The following is a 16968-nucleotide window of genomic DNA, read 5'->3' on the forward strand; positions in this document are numbered from 1 at the left end:
TGCAAAACTTGTAATTAATTATTGCAACAACCCATATCATAAAAATGTTGCTTCGTAGAAGTTGCTTAGTATGCCCTGAAGTATCAGCTCTAGTAATTTTACAGCAATAACATAGCGATTAAACTAGACTCGCAAACAGTAATAAGGATGTAGTCTACCAATTTCAATGGGTGATAGAAAATGTATGCCAAAAGGACAATGTTGCAATAGTCAAGGGGGATTTCAATATGTAGGTAGATTGTCACAAAAAACTGTGGGTCAATTGTTTAAGAAAAATAACAAGATGGCTTGAGTCGCAAAACTAGATTGAGGTGCTTTTATTTACCTCAAAACAAGACAAAAACTGGGAAAAAAAACCATATATATATATAGCCACGCTCAGACTAAACACAAAAGAAAACTAACCCCAAGCCTTGGTAACCTGAGGCTAACTGCTAAGCCCCTCCCCCTAGACCAACCAAAAGCTAATTAACTCAATTATCCAATTAAAGATGGTATCCTCCACCATCAGCACACCTGTGCAGGTTGCTGCTGCCTCTATATGAGACAGCTCCATGCAGCAGCTCTGTTTCAGACCCAGTGATTATTACAGCTGGGGATGAGTGTTTTACCGAGTGCGCCAGCTGCTGTCCGTAGTCAGTGATGGGCCTTCGTCACACAGATTCTCTGGAAAAATCAAGTTGGTGCTGGATTCCACGAGGAGGAATTTTCAAAAAGCCAATGAGATAGCTTTTTAGAGCAACTCATGGTTGAGCCTACTAGGGGATTAGTTATTCTTGATTGGGTGTTGTGCAATGCATCAGAATTGATTAGAGAATCCTCAAGGGACGGTGATCATACTATGATCGAATTTACCCTGAAATATGAGGAGAAGCTAAACTCAGTTGTATCAGTATCAGAATCAGATTTAATATCACTGGCATATGTCACAAAATTTGTTAACTTTACAGCAGCAGTACAATGAAATACATGTTAAATAAGTATAAAGAAAAAAACGGAGTTATATATATATAACATATATATATGTTACATATGAGTTACATATACACACACACACACATATATGAGTTAAGTTAAAATAAGTAGTGCAAAATACCAGAAATAAAACAAGTAGTGAGGTAGTATTCATGGGTTCAGTGTTTAATTAGAAATGACAGAGGGGAAGAAGCTGTTTCTGAATCACTAAGTGTGTGCCATCAGGCTTCTGTACCTCCTTTCTGATGGTAACAGTGTGAAGAGGGAATGTCCTGGGTGGTGGGGCTGTGAGGTTCTTTAATGAAGGCTGTGAGGTTCCTAAGGCACCTCTCCTTGAAGATCTCTTGGCTACTACGAAGGCTGGTACCCATGATAGAGCTGACAAATTTTACAAGTTCCTGCAACTTATTTCGATCTTGTGCAGTATCACCCCCCCCCCCACCCGCCCCATACCAAATGGTAATGCAGCCAGTCAGAATGCTCTCCATGGCACATTTGTAGAAGATTTCAAGTGTTGTAGTTGACAAACCATATCTTAAACTACCAATGAAATATTGCCACTGTCTTGCCTTCTTTATAGCTGGATCACTATGTTGCATCCAGGTTAGGTCCTCAGAGATACTGACACCCAGAACTTGAAGTTGCTCACTCTCTCTATTTCTGATCACTCTGTAAGGATTGGTTTGTGTTCCATCATCCTACCCTTCCTGAAGTCCACAATTGGCTCTTTGGTCTTGCTGACGTTGAGCGCAAGGTTGTTGCTGTGACATCACTCAACTGGTATATCTTGCTCCTGTACGCCCTTTCATCATCACCTGAAATTCTGCCAACAATGGTTGTATCATCAGCAAATTTACAGATGCTGTTTGAACTACACAGTCACAGGTGTAGAGAGAGTAGAGCAGTGGGCTAAGCACACATCACTGTGGAGCGCCAGTGTTAACTGTCAGTGAGATGGAGATGTTATTTCCAATCCACACAGATTGTGGTCTTCTGGTCAGGATCCAGTTGCAGAGGGAGGTACTGAGGCCTAGGTTCTGTAGTTTTTCGATCAAGACCGCAGAAATGATGGTGGTAAATGCTGAGTTACAGTCAATAAACAGCATCCTGACAAGTATTTGCATTGCCCAGGTGATTCAAGGCTGCGTGGAGAGCCACTTAGATTGTGTCTGCTGTGGACGATGATGGCAAGACACAAATTGCAGTAGGTCCAGGTCCTTCCTGAGGCAAGTGATACAGTGAGACAGTATTACAGTGGAGTAAAGGCAATTACAGAGGCATGAGAGAGGAACTGGCCAGAATTGATTGGGCCTCGTGCAGGTGAAGCGGCAAATATAATAAGAATTTTGGAAGAGATAAAGGAAGTCCAAAATGATATAAAGCAGCAACTCAATGATATAAAGTCAGAGCTCTCTTACGTCAATCAGAAAATAGCGGTGCCAGAGACTCGAATTGAGAAGGTGGAAGATCGCATGCAAAACGTGGAACAGATACTAAGTAAGATGATAAAAATATTAAATCACCAGGAAAGTAAATTGCTTGACCAGGAGGGAAGATCGCGACGGAAAAATATCAGGATTTATAATGTTCCCGAAGGAGCGGAGGGATTGTTGATGATGGAATTTGTAGACAAGCTGCTGCGAGAAGCACTGGAGATTCCCCTGACTATGGAGATTGAAACTGAGAGGGTGCACCATTCGCTCGTCCAGCGGCCTCCCGGAGACAGACAAAGTAAACCACGCTCAATAGTACTTAAATTCCTTCGATTCAAGAGCAAGGTGGAGATTCTACGAAGGGCCTGGGGTAAAAAGAGGGTTTTATGGAATGGGAAGTTAATATACTTTGATCATGATTACCCTCCCAGCAGTCCTACAGAAACGGAAGGAATATTTTAAAGCGAAACGAATATTAAAGCAAAAAAAGATTAAATTCCAAACCCCGTACCCTGCTAAACTGAGGGTATTTTACCAAGAAGGGATACAACTACACCAGATGGTGGAAGAAGTGACTACAGACATGAACAACAGAGGACTGTCCATTAGCGTGGTCAAACCAAGGGAAAATCTGGCTGAGCAGTTATCCCAAACCGCTTGGGAAATAGTAAGAGAACCTAGAAAGCAGGGGACAGGAGCAGGACGAGAGAAGGGTATTAGGGAGAGACTGTCAGTTCTCTGAGGGCAACCCTCACCTCCTCCAGAAGAGCCATAAGGTTTGGCTCACTTTAAAAGTGCTGATAAACTAAAGAGAAGCAAAAATAGACGGTGATATACCTATCTTGAGAAATACGTATTATAATGTGGATTTTATAATACTCAATTTTTAAAAATTCATTTATTTATTCCTTTTTCCCCACCTAAATGAGAATATATACATGGGAGGAATACACAGAGAAATCATTTCTGTGTAATGGACATAGTTTTTTTTACTTACTTTTATAGGTACTACAACAGGGGCCCTCAACCCACAGGTGGGAGGGACTATCCCCCACGGCTAGACTTTTCTTCTAGCCCAACCCAGCCCAGCCTTGGAATCACACCTTCGTTACCCTTTTTTTTAATTATTCGCATTCCTTGGCTCTTATTTGTTCAGGGAGTAGATCGATTAAGTTATATTCTGCAAATTTCAATGATATACTAACAGATAAATACACAGGGCTAAGGACAAAGTAAAATTCATTTCTTTTAATGTCAATGGGTTGTTGAATCCAGTCAAGTGCAGTAAAATTCTATTAAAAATGAAAAAAGAACAAGCCCATGTACTATATTTACAGGAAACTCACTTAAGTGATAATGAGCATGGAAAATTAAAGAGAATGGGCTTCATTAGTTTGTTTTTCTCCTCATATAAATCAGGACATAGAAGAGGAGGTGTTATTCTCATCTCAAGTAAGCTAAATTTTGAAAAAGTATTCGAAATGGGAGATAAGGAGGGCAGATATATTCTGGTAAGGGGGAATATAGATGGAAATCCAGTTACTTTATTGAATATATACGTACCCCCAGGAAGTGATAATAATTTCTTCCAGAAAATTACTAATATTATGGTAATGGAAACAGCAGGTCTCTTGATATGTGGGGGAGACTTAAATTTACAATTACAACCTAAGTTAGACTCTTCCAATTGAAAAACTTATGAAACAAAGTCTTTACATAAGAAAGTTAACACTCTTTTTGAGGATGTTGGTCTAATTGAAAGATGAAGGGATTACACTCATTATTCTGCCCCCCCCCCATTCTGTATATACAAGAATAGACTATTTCATAGCATAGAGACAAGAAGGGAAAAGATAGAGACAAAATCATCACCTGTGGAATTGGAACAATAGATGTAAGTGACCATGCACCTATATATTTATCTGTTGATTTTGACCTACAACCAAAGAATACTATTTGGAAGATAAATTCAAGTCTACTCAATGATCCCTATTTTAAGGAACAAATTAAAAAAAGAAATTGTTCTTTACTTAGAATTCAATGATAATGGAGAGGTTTCACCTCCCTTTCTATGGGATACTCCGAAGGCTGTCTTAAGAGGGAATATTATAGCGATATCTTCATATAAGAAAAAAATAAGGAATAGAACATTAGAGGAATTACAAAATAAGCTGAAGGAACTAGAAAAAAAACACAAATTGAGTTTGGCACAGGTTACACTAGAAGAAATTAAAAAAATTAGGAATGAAATTAATAGTTTGGCTACACAAGAAATTAGAAAACATTTAATGTTTCTGAAACAGAGACACTATGAAAATGGATCTAAGTCTATGAAAATACTGGCCTAGAAACTGAAAAAAAAAGATAGCAGACAATACAATTCATAGAATTAGGGATCCAAGAACAAAAGTGATAAAAAAAATAAGCTAAGTGAAATTCAAGAAGCTTTTGAAATGTTTTACAAAGTTCCAAGGGGAAGCATACCCAAATTGACACCTTCCTGAATTCTTTAGAGTTACCCACTTTAAGCAAAGAACAAAATAGAACAATGACTGCTGACATAACTGAAGCTGAACTAAAAACTGCAATTAGTAGGCTTAAATTAAGCAATTCACCAGGATCAGATGGATACATGGCAGAGTGGTATAAGGAGTTTAGAAGTGAGTAATCCCTGTTTTGCTCCCCACACTGAACTGAGCTCTAAGAAAGGCGCAAATGCCACCCAGCTGGAAGGAGGCGATAATCCCAGCTATACCGAAAGAAGGCAAGGATAAAATGGAATGTGGGTCATTTAGACCAACCAACACACATAAAAATTGCTGGTGAACGCAGCAGGCCAGGCAGCATCTATAGGAAGAGGTACAGTCGATGTTTCGGGCCAAGATCCTTCGTCAGGACTAACTGAAAGAAGAGATAGTAAGAGATTTGAAAGTGGGAGGGAGAGGGGGAGGGGGAGATCCGAAATGATAGGAGAAGACAGGAGGGGGAAGGGATGGAGCTAAGAGCTGGAAAGTTGATCGGCAAAAGGGATATGAGAGGATCATGGGACGGGAGTCCCTAGGGAGAAAGAATTCCAGCATCTGCAGACTTTCTCATGTTTGCATTTAGACCAATATCTGTTCTTAATGTGGATTATAGAATATTTACCTCCATCATGGCCAAACGATTAGAAGAGATTCTATCCACACTGATACATAATGATCAGACAGGTTTTATACAACGCCAAACACTAGACAATATACGAAGGACACTTCAGATTTTGGATCATATTAAAAAAATGAAATTGAAGCAATAGTGATAAGCATGGACGCTGAAAAGGCATTTGATTCGGTTAATTGGACTTTTCTTTAGAGTTTTACATAGATTTGGTCTATATGACACAATTATTAAAACCATACAGGTACTATACGACAATCCTACTGCCAGGATTAAAATCAATGGATATTAATCTAATAGTTTTACCCTACAAAGGGACATGAGACAGGGTTGTGCATGGTCACCGCTAATCTTCACATTATATCTGGAACCATTAGCTCAATACATCAGACAAAATGAAGGTATCAGGGCAATTACTATTAAAGGGACAGAGCATAAATTGGCCTGTTACGTGGATGACATTTTGATCTACCTAGAGCAACCAGCACTCTTTACCTAAACTGATGTAATCCTTTGAACAATATGGCCAATTATCAGGATACAAGATCAACATAGATAAAACCCAACTACTTTCATATAACTTTCATATAGCCCACCAAGAGAAATTGAAAGTAGATACCCTTGGGCATGACAAACAGAATCTGTCAAATACTTGGGCATCATTATGCCAAAAGATTTGGCAAAATTATCAGAATGCAATTATCAGTCCATATATAAAAAAATTAAGGAAGATTTAACAAGGTGGAACCTAATTCCTTTTCTTGGTCTCAGTTCAAGGATTGAATCTATTAAAATGAATATACTGCCCAGACTACTATATCTCTTTCAGACCCTACTAATACAGATTAACCAAAATCAATTCAATGAATGGAACAAGATGCTATCAAGATATATATGGCAAGGTAAAAGGCCTAGGGTTCATCTCAAAACTTTGCAATTAGCCAAGGAAAAGGGGGGATGGGCCTACCTTCTCTTAGAGATTATTATTTTGCAGCACAGTTGAGAGCTGTGATATGCAGGTGCAATCCATCATATGATGCTCAATGGAAAAACATTGAGGAGAGGATACTTTCCATCCCCATACAGGCAATTTTGGCTGATAGCAACCTACAGAGTTACATAAATAATATTGACAACCCACGGGTGAAATAGACTCTTAAAATACGGAAAACTATTATAAAAGAATATAAACTAGAGAGAGACATTGCAATTCTTAAATGGTGTGCATATGACTCGGATTTTACGCCGAATAAACTGGATGCTAGATTTAAGGACTGGACTGCTAAAGGAATAACAGCTATTTGCAATATAATGAAAGAAGGAACACTGTTCAGTTTTGAAATGCTCAAAGAGAAACACTTATTAGATAAACAAGGCTTTTACCGGTATTTACAGATGTGACAGTATGTTAATAGGACAGTTAAAAACGTAACCAAGGCAAGTACATGTCTGATAGAGCTACTTAGAAAAGCATATAATTCAGACAACAGTAATAGAATAATTTCAAGCGTTTACAAGGGTTTGTCAAATCTTAAAACACATTCGACTTCATACATTAAAACAAAATGGGAGAAGGAAGGAGGGATAATAATATCTGAGGAAGACTGGACAATAATATGGAGGTATCAATGGAAGTGTACCAGTTCACAGAAATGGAGGGAGCTTGGGTGGAAAAACTTAATAAGATATTTTATTACACCGTCTCAGAAATCCCGTTATAATAGTAACCCCCCTGCTTGCTGGAGAAATTGTGGAAATCAAAATGCAAACCATTATCATATTTTCTGGGAATGCCCCGTTATCAAAGACTATTGGAGTGGGATACATAATGCCCTACAAGACATCTTTAAATGTGAAATACCCTTAGAGAGTAAGACCATATATTTTGGGTATATACCTCAAGAATGGTTGAAAGGGATAAATATTTAATGATTGTACTGCTGGTGGCTGGTAAAAAGACCCTTACCAGGAAATGGATATCTGAGGAGAGCCCAACTTTAAATGGATGCATGGAAATTACAATGAACATTTACAAAATGGAGAAGGTAACAGCATCTGTTAATCATAAGTTGGAACAATTTTATTCATACTGGAAAAAATGGTTTAACTACATAACACCTCATAGGCCTGATTTTATTCTCCAAGTCAATGAATATGTTGTAAAAAAAAAATCACCCCCTACTCTGTACATAGTTTTCTTCTTTCGAATGTTCTTTCTTTCCTCTTCTTTCTATAAGTGTATACCTCTGATAAATATTATGTGGGGATTTGTGACAAATATGATCATATGATATATATGTACAGTATCTGAAATACATCTTATGGAAATGTTTGTTTGATGATGAAATTCAATAGAAAATAAATTACAGAAAAAAGTATCTATTTTAATGGTAGAACTATCACCAAAGATTGTACTTTCCAACAAGAAAATTGCAATGCAACTCACATGTCCCTCACAGAGTCTTACCTCTTCCAATTAAAACCAGTATATTTTAGGGCTTCTTCAGCCAAACGATCCAGGACATAACAGACCTGCTCCCCATAACCTTGCTTTAGTTTGGAAGGAGGAAAATCCACTGAGCCACCCTGAAACAAAGTTTTAAAACAATCACATTATTAAAACTTAATGAAGGGTCTTTCACAAATGTTAAAAATTATGGGAATATTGGATTATCAAGGTGGAAACCTTTTCACCCAACTATACAGAAGGAGATGAAATAAAATGGCAAAGCTGGACCATAAAGAGTTCCAGCTCTTATCTTTGAAAGTGTAATATAACTCTAGATTACAAGTGGAGCCCTAAAACCAACCTGGATTTTACCTTCTCTTAGCTCAGACAAGGTAAAATTAGCACAGAGATTGCTGAGACTCCAGCAGTCACATTCTCACTAGCGTCAGGTGAAATTCTATAAGATTGTGGAATTAATTATGGATAAGGATAGGTCTGGTCCTCGAGTTAAGGTTCTAAATTGGAGAAGGGCCAATTTTGATGAAATGAGAAAGGATCTAGGAATAGTGGATTGGGATAAATTGTTTTCTGGCAAGGGTGTGTCCAGTATGTGGAAGGAATTCAAAGGCGAAATTTTGAGAGTGCAGAGTTTGCATGTTCCTGCCAGGATTAAAGGCAAAGTTAACAGGCATAGGGAACCTTGGTTTTCAAGGGATATTGGCGATCTGGTTAAGAAAAAGAGAGAGGTGTATAGCAGGTATAGGCAACAAAGGACAAATGAGGTACTTGAAGAGTATAGAAAATGTAAGAAAATACTAAAGAAGGAAATCAGGAAGGCAAAAAGAAGACATGAGGTTGCTTTGGCAGATAATGTGAAGGTAAACTCAAAGGGTTTCTACAAGTATGTTAAGAGTAAAAGGATAGTAAAGGACAAAATTGGTTCCCTAGAAGATCAAAGTGGTCATCTATGTGTGGAGCCTCACAAGATGGGGGAGATCTTAAACAATTTTTTGGCATCAGTATTTACTCAGGTAACTGGCGTAGCGTATATGGAAGGAAGGGAAACAAGCAGCAGTGTCATGGAACATATAGAGATTAAAGAGGAGGAGTGCTTGCTGCCTTACAGCAAATAAAAGTAGATAAATCCCCCGGGCTTGACATGATATTTCCTCGGACCTTGAGAGATACTAGTGTAGAAATTGCACAGGCCCTGGCAGTAATATTTAAAATGTCCTTAGCCATGGGTATGATGCCGGAGGATTTGTGGGTAGCTCATGTTGTTCCGTTGTTTAAAAAAGGCTCCAAAAGTAAACCAGGTAATTACAGTCCGGTGAGCCTGACATCAGTAGTAGGTAAATTATTGGAAGGTGTCCTGAGAGATCGGATATACAAGTATTTAGACAGCCAAGGGCTGATTAAGAATAGTCAGCATGGTTTTGTGTGTGGTAGATCGTGTTTAACGAATCTTGTAGAGTTTTTCGAGGAGGGTACCAAGAAAGTAGACAAAGGAAAGGCTGTGGATGTTGTCTACACGGACTTTAGTAAGGCCTTTGACAAGGTCCCACATGGGAGGTTATTTCAGAAGGTTCAGACACTCGGTATCCATGGAGAGGTTGTAAACTGGATTTGAAATTGGCTGTGTGGGAAAAGACAGAGAGTGGTCGTGGATGATTGCTTCTCAGACTGGAGGCCTGTGACTAGTGGTGTGCCTCAAGGTTCTGTGCTGGGACCATTGTTGTTTGTTGTCTATATCAATGCCCTAGATAATAATGTGGTAAATTGGATCAACAAGTTTGCTGATGACACTAAGACTGGAAGCGTTGTGGACAGTGAGGAAGGCTTTCAAAGCCTGCAGAGGGATCTGGATCAACTGGAAAAATGGGCCAGAAAGTGGCAGATGGAATTTAATGCAGACGTGTGCGAGGTGTTGCACTTTGGAAGAACAAATCAAGGTAGGACATACACAGTAAATGGTAGGGCACTGAGAAGTGCGGAAGAACAAAGAGATCTGGGAGTTCAGATACATAATTTCATTAAAGTGGTGTACAGGTAGACAGGGTTGTAAAGAAGGCTTTAGGCATCCTGGCATTCATAAATCAAAGTATTGAGTATAGGAGTTGGGATGTTAATGGGGAGGTTGTATAAGACATTGGGGAGGCCAAATTTGGAGTACTGTGTACAGTTCTGGTCACCTAACTATAGGAAGGATATCAGTAAGATTGAAAGAGTGCAGAGATTTACTAGGATGTTGCCGGGTCTTCAGGAGTTGAGTTACAGGGAAAGATTGAACAGGTTAGGACTTTATTCCTTGGAGCGTAGAAGAATGAGAGGAGATTTGATTGAGGTTTACAAAATCATGAGGGGTATAGACAGAGTAAACGCGAATAGGCTCTTTCCACATAGATTTGGAGAGATAAATATGAGAAGACATGGCTTTGGGGTGAAAGGGGAAAGGTTTAAGGGGAACATTAGGGGGAACTTCTTCACTCAGAGAGTGGTGGGAGTGTGGAACGAGCTGCCATCTGACATGGCAAATGCAGGCTCACTCTTAAGTTTTAAGAATAAATCGGATAGGTACATGGATGGCAGAGGTCTGGAGGGTTATGGACTGGATGCAGGTCAATGGGACTAGCGGAATAATATTTCGACATAGACTAGAAGGGCCGAATGGCCTGTTTTCTGTGCTGTAGTGTTCTATGGTTCTATGGTTCCCTATTCAAAAGGGTAGTAGGGTTTAGCCAGGAAACTACACGTTGGTGAGCCTTACATGAGTAGAAAAGAAAACGGAAAAGAAATCTAAGGAACAGATTTAATGTTCACCTGGAAAGGCAGGAACTGATTAGAGGGACTCAGCACAAAATTAATTGAGATTTGAATTGGGCCAAACGGCCTGTTTCTGCAATATCCTAGTACCAATAGCAGTTCATATTGGAAATGTGCTCATGGATATTGAGGTAAAATAAAGTGGTAATCAGTTATGGCATTAGGGTATTAGAGACTCAAAATTCAGACAGTCAATACCATCAGAAGGCAAAAGAATTGAGCCTCTGAATAGTCATTTGAATCTTTGAATGTTGCTCAAGTTGTGAAGCATTTAATCAGAGGTTGATCCATTTTCCTGGGAACAGTGAATAGAATTGAACATCGCAAAATTAATAAATAACCCCAGTTCTTACCAGAAAATAAGGTCACTGAAGAAGAATATAAAAAATTATAAACAAGAGAAAATCTGCAGATGCTGGAAATCTGAGCAACACACACAAAATGCTGGAGGAGCTCAGCAGGCCAGGCAGCATCTATGGAAAAACGAACAGTCCACATTTCGGCCCAAAACGCCGACTGTACTTTTTTCCATTGATGCTGCCTGGCATAAAAAATTATAATGAACTTTTTAATTAAAGAGTACCAGCCATTTATACAAAAATCTCTAAATTAGGAGTAATAGTAAATAACAATATTTTCTTCTGCAATATGTTCTCATTATTGGTGTGGGAAAATTATTTGTAAATATAGAAACATAGAAACATAGAAAATAGGTGCAGGAGTAGGCCATTCGGCCCTTCGAGCCTGCACTGCCATTTATTATGATCATGGCTGATCATCCAACTCAGAACCCTGCACCTGCCTTCCCTCCATACCCCCTGATCCCCATAGCCACAAGGGCCATATCTAACTCCCTCTTAAATATAGCCAATGAATTGGCCTCAACTGTCTCCTGTGGCAGAGAATTCCACAGATTCACCACTCTCTGTGTGAAGAAGTTTTTCCTAATCTCAGTCCTAAAAGGCTTCCCCCTTATCCTCAAACTGTGACCCCTCGTTCTGGACTTCCCCAACATCGGGAACTATCTTCCAGCAACTAGCCTGTCCAAGCCCTTTAGGATTTTATACGTTTCAATCAGATCCCCCCTCAATCTTCTAAATTCCAACGAGTACAAGCCTAGTTCATCCAGTTTTTCTTCATATGAAAGTCCTGCCATCCCAGGAATCAATCTGGTGAACCTTCTTTGTACTCCCTCTATGTCTTTCCTCAGATTAGGGGACCAAAACTGCACACAATATTCCAGGTGTGGTCTCGCCAAGGCCTTGTACAACTGCAGTAGTACCTCCCTGCTCCTGTACTCGAATCCTCTCGCTATAAATGCCAGCATACCATTCGCCTTTTTCACCGCCTGCTGTACCTGCATGCCCACTTTCAATGACTGGTGTATAATGACACCCAGGTCCCCTTGCACCTCCCCTTTTCCTAATCGGCCACCATTCAGATAATAATCTGTTTTCCTATTTTTGCCACCAAAGTGGATAACTTCACATTTATCCACATTAAATTGCATCTGCCATGAATTTGCCCACTCACCCAACCTATCCAAGTCACCCTGCATCCTCTTAGCATCCTCCTCACAGCTAACACTGCCACCCAGCTTCGTGTTATCCGCAAACTTGGAGATGCTGCATTTAATTCCCTCATCCAAGTCATTAATATATATTGTAAACAACTGGGGTCCCAGCACTGAGCCTTGCGGTACCCCACTAGTCACTGCCTGCCACTCTGAAAAGGTCCCGTTTATTCCCACTATTTGCTTCCTGTCTGCTAACCAATTCTCTATCCACATCAATACCTTACCCCCAATACCGTGTGCTTTAAGTTTGCACACTAATCTCCTGTGTGGGACCTTGTCAAAGGCCTTTTGAAAATCCAAATATACCACATCCACTGGTTCTCCCCTATCCACTCTACTAGTTACATCCTCAAAAAATTCTATGAGATTCGTCAGACATGATTTTCCTTTCACAAATCCATGCTGACTTTGTCCGATGATTTCACCGCTTTCCAAATGTGCTGTTATCACATCTTTGATAACTGACTCCAGCAGTTTCCCCACCACCGACATTGGGCTAACCGGTCTATGATTCCCCGGTTTCTCTCTCCCTCCTTTTTTAAAAAGTGGGGTTACATTAGCCACCCTCCAATCCTCAGGAACTAGTCCAGAATCTAACGAGTTTTGAAAAATTATCACTAATGCATCCACTATTTCTTGGGCTACTTCCTTAAGCACTCTGGGATGCAGACCATCTGGCCCTGGGGATTTATCTGCCTTTAATTCCTTCAATTTACCGAACACCACTTCCCTACTAACATGTATTTCGCTCAGTTCCTCCATCTCACTGGACCCTCTGTCCCCTACTATTTCTGGAAGATTATTTATGTCCTCCTTAGTGAAGACAGAACCAAAGTAATTATTCAATTGGTCTGCCATGTCCTTGCTCCCCATAATCAATTCACCTCTTTCTGTCTGTAGGGGACCTACATTTGTCTTTACCAGTCTTTTCCTTTTTACATATCTATAAAAGCTTTTACAATCAGTTTTTATGTTCCCTGCCAGTTTTCTCTCATAATCTTTTTTCCTCTTCCTAATTAAGCCCTTTGTCCTCCTCTGCTGAACTCTGAATTTCTCCCAGTCCTCAGGTGAGCCACTTTTTCTGGCTAATTTGTATGCTTCTTCTTTGGAATTGATACTATCCCTAATTTCTCTTGTCAGCCACGGGTGCACTACCCTCCTTGATTTATTCTTTTGCCAAATTGGGATGAACAATTGTTGTAGTTCATCCATGCAACCTTTAAATGCTTGCCATTGCATATCCACCGTCAATCCTTTAAGTGTCATTTGCCAGTCTATCTTAGCTAATTCACGTCTCATACCTTCAAAGTTACCCCTCTTTAAGTTCAGAACCTTTGTTTCTGAATTAACTATGTCACTCTCCATCTTAATGAAGAATTCCACCATATTATGGTCACTCTTACCCAAGGGGCCTCTCACGACAAGATTGCTAATTAACCCTTCCTCATTGCTCAAAACCCAGTCTAGAATAGCCTGCTCTCTATTTGGTTCCTCGACATGTTGGTTCAAAAAACCATCCCGCATACATTCCAAGAAATCCTCTTCCTCAGCACCTTTACCAATTTGGTTCACCCAATCTACATGTAGATTGAAGTCACCCATTATAACTGCTGTTCCTTTATTGCACACATTTCTAATTTCCTGTTTAATACCATCTCCGACCTCACTACTACTGTTCGGTGGCCTGTACACAACTCCGACCAGCGTTTTCTGCCCCTTAGTCAGACACATATACCTAAATTAATTAAACCTCCACCTGCATTATGAGTTAATGAACTTTCAGAACTTACCAACGCACGGAGCTCTGTCAGAATATTAGTTATTGTTGCATTGGGATCGTCATACTCTTGTGGTTGCTCAAATAAGCGTCCTGCCTGGTTTAGCAGCCAAGCTGCGATAGATGTAAACATGTAGAATTGTTCGCCAGGATTTGTAGGGAGAGCAAAGTAATGTCTGTTTAAATAAACATTTTTATTAATAACTCCAAGATCTGAAATATATTTATCATAATATATATTGATGTGTATTATGTAGTATTTATTTAAAATGATTCAGATGTCTGCACACTCAAATACTTCTTCGCTGTAGATATTGATTATCATTTATTAGTCCAGATGCAGTCCAGATACGAGTATGAAATGATTCACAGAAATATTATGAAACAATGAAACAAGCTGTTGGCCAGTTTGTCATACATTTGAAAACTTGTCATTGATTTGTGAATCAATGGAAATATTCACTATTTACCAAGAAACATTTCCAGAGCATTGTAAATGTCGTTTAGTTTTGCCTTTAATTTCCTTTGATCTTCTTTTATTCATATTATAATCCTTCAGCCTCAACAGCAATAACAATGTCAGAGTTAAGGGGGTGAGCTCAACCCTCACTCTCAAAATCTTAGTGATTTGTTCTAAGCTGACATTTTCAGATGGTATTGAAGGAATGCTGCATTAATAAAGAAGTTTCTTTCAGAGCATGCATATTCAACCAAGGCCACGTCTACCACCTTATGCTCCAGAATTGCAACTATTGAACACGATCATCTGGCCAACAATGTGGATAAGTGCCCATATCAGTCACTTCACAAATTACAGACAAATCTAGCCATGAGTAATAAGGTCATCAGAAAAATGATGGAAGATGTTAACTGCAATGCCATCAATGTATTTAATCAACATTAACCCGCCTAATTGTGATTTGCCTGAATCATTTGGTTGTAAATGGTTGTAAATAAAGAGCGAAATCGGTCACAACATCCATACTATATAAATTGTTGTTACAATCGTATGCCTTTCCCCACAGAATATTGCATAGAAGTCTAAGCGATGCACCATACAAGTTGCTTTGTCTTCACAATCGCAGCTCTGAAGTACAAAACTATTAAGACTGGGGAATTAAAGCAAAGATAAACGTTATATGGCCTTCAGTGAAGGGAAGGGAGGCCTATAACAGACAATCCTCTGATAAGGACACCAAACCCAGAGACTGGACGCCCAGAGCTCACCCTCCCCGTGTTTACAGCAGCAGAGCGGCGGGACCTCTGCAGACCTGGACAGAGCCTTCATGTTGTTCTTTCGGATCAGATTCTCCTCGTAGTTCATCAGCTTCAGTTTGTCCAGCAGGTCCTCCATGGTAACAAACATCTGGTACAAGGCGCCAGGGCCCCGCTCCCCTTCATCACCTCGCCGGCCGTCCTCGGCCATCGGGCTGCGGCCCCCCGGGAAAGAGGTGGAGACACCGACCCAAACCCCGGAATTCTGGCGCTGCTACGCCGACCGAAAGCCAGCAAAAGGCTTGACAGTAGCAATTCTGAGGGGGCTCCAGCTGCACGGGCGCCTTGTATCCAGGAAGTGACGAATAAACCCCCGCGATCGGAGTCGTTGCTAAGGAGAGAGAGAATCCTGAACGCCTGCGTCGCTGCTGGGAATTAGCAGTAGGCAGGGATCAATGCCGTGGATTGGTGGCAGGATAGCATTTAATTCTGAGCAATGTGAATTGTTACATTTTGGTCAGAAGAACGAGAATGAGGTAATATGTACAGTAGTACACTGGTGATATGTACAGTATCACCAGTGAGGAACAAGAACAACACATACACACATATGCCAGAGGAACTCAGCTGGTGAGGCAGCATCTATGAAGGAAAATGGACACTCAAAAACTTGGACTCAAAACGTCGATTATTCATTTCCCTCCATAGATGCTGACTGACCTACTGAGTTCCTCCAGCATTTTGTGTTTTGCTTAGCATTTCCAGCACCAGAAGACGCTCATGTGTCTCAGAGGAACAAGATATGCAGCTGCTGGACACAAACACAAGAAGGTGCAGACTTGGAGTCTACGTAGATATGTTGTTGATTTTTGATCAGCGCAGGGCAGCTTAAGCATGTGTCACAAGGCTTTATAAACAGGCACAGAGTGCAAGAAAAGGGAATCGTGGTAAAGTGGAAATGTAGGAGCCTGCAGATGCTGGAACCTACAAGCACACACAAATCGCCAGAGGAACTCCGCAGGTCAGGCAACATCTATGGAGGGAAATGTATAATCTTGGTAAAACACTGGTTCAGCTGGTTCAGCCATAAGAGGAGGGGACTTTGATGATGCCAGGCTATCAGAGATCAATGGATTTTGTTAATTTTTTCACATATTACACGGTAGATAAATAATTTGTTCAGTGAACTTGTTAAATTTATAAGGACTTTGGGAAACATGGTCTCAGCAAGTCTCAAAGGAGAGAAGGGATGAAGTGAGGTGAGCTTCAAAGATAAAAATAAAGTCAGAGATAGTACTGCACAGAAATGGGCCCTTCAGCCAAACTCATCCATGCCATTATACCTTTCTACACTAATCCCACTTCCCCACATTAGGCTTGTATTGCCCTGCTCCTTCCCTATACAAGGTCTGTCCAAATGTATTTTAAATATTGTACTTTTATCTGCCTTTACCAGACACAGTCCATGGATGTGCATAGAAAAGAGGGGTTTAGAGGGATATCGGCCAAATGTGACGAGCTTGTTGGACACCATGGCGGGCATGGATGAGTTGGGTAGAAGGAC

At 40.2% G+C, this 16968-nt stretch overlaps 1 protein-coding gene across 1 annotated transcript in view; it reads right to left on the reverse strand.

Annotated features, from left to right (window-relative positions):
- ift57 (intraflagellar transport 57 homolog (Chlamydomonas)) overlaps nucleotides 1–15748 on the reverse strand; it is a 32463-nt gene extending 16715 nt beyond the window's left edge. The window contains exons 1-3 of the mRNA XM_072252016.1: nucleotides 15461–15748; nucleotides 14203–14365; nucleotides 8032–8150 (exon numbers count right to left, since the gene is read on the reverse strand). Of these exons, the coding sequence (XP_072108117.1) occupies nucleotides 8032–8150; nucleotides 14203–14365; nucleotides 15461–15615 (437 nt within the window). The 5' untranslated portion in view covers nucleotides 15616–15748. The remainder of the gene's footprint in view (nucleotides 1–8031; nucleotides 8151–14202; nucleotides 14366–15460) is intronic.
- Nucleotides 15749–16968: the final 1220 nt, after the last annotated feature.

The sequence above is a fragment of the Mobula birostris genome, chromosome 3 (genome assembly GCF_030028105.1).
Source record: "Mobula birostris isolate sMobBir1 chromosome 3, sMobBir1.hap1, whole genome shotgun sequence".
Lineage (NCBI taxonomy): Eukaryota > Metazoa > Chordata > Chondrichthyes > Myliobatiformes > Myliobatidae > Mobula > Mobula birostris.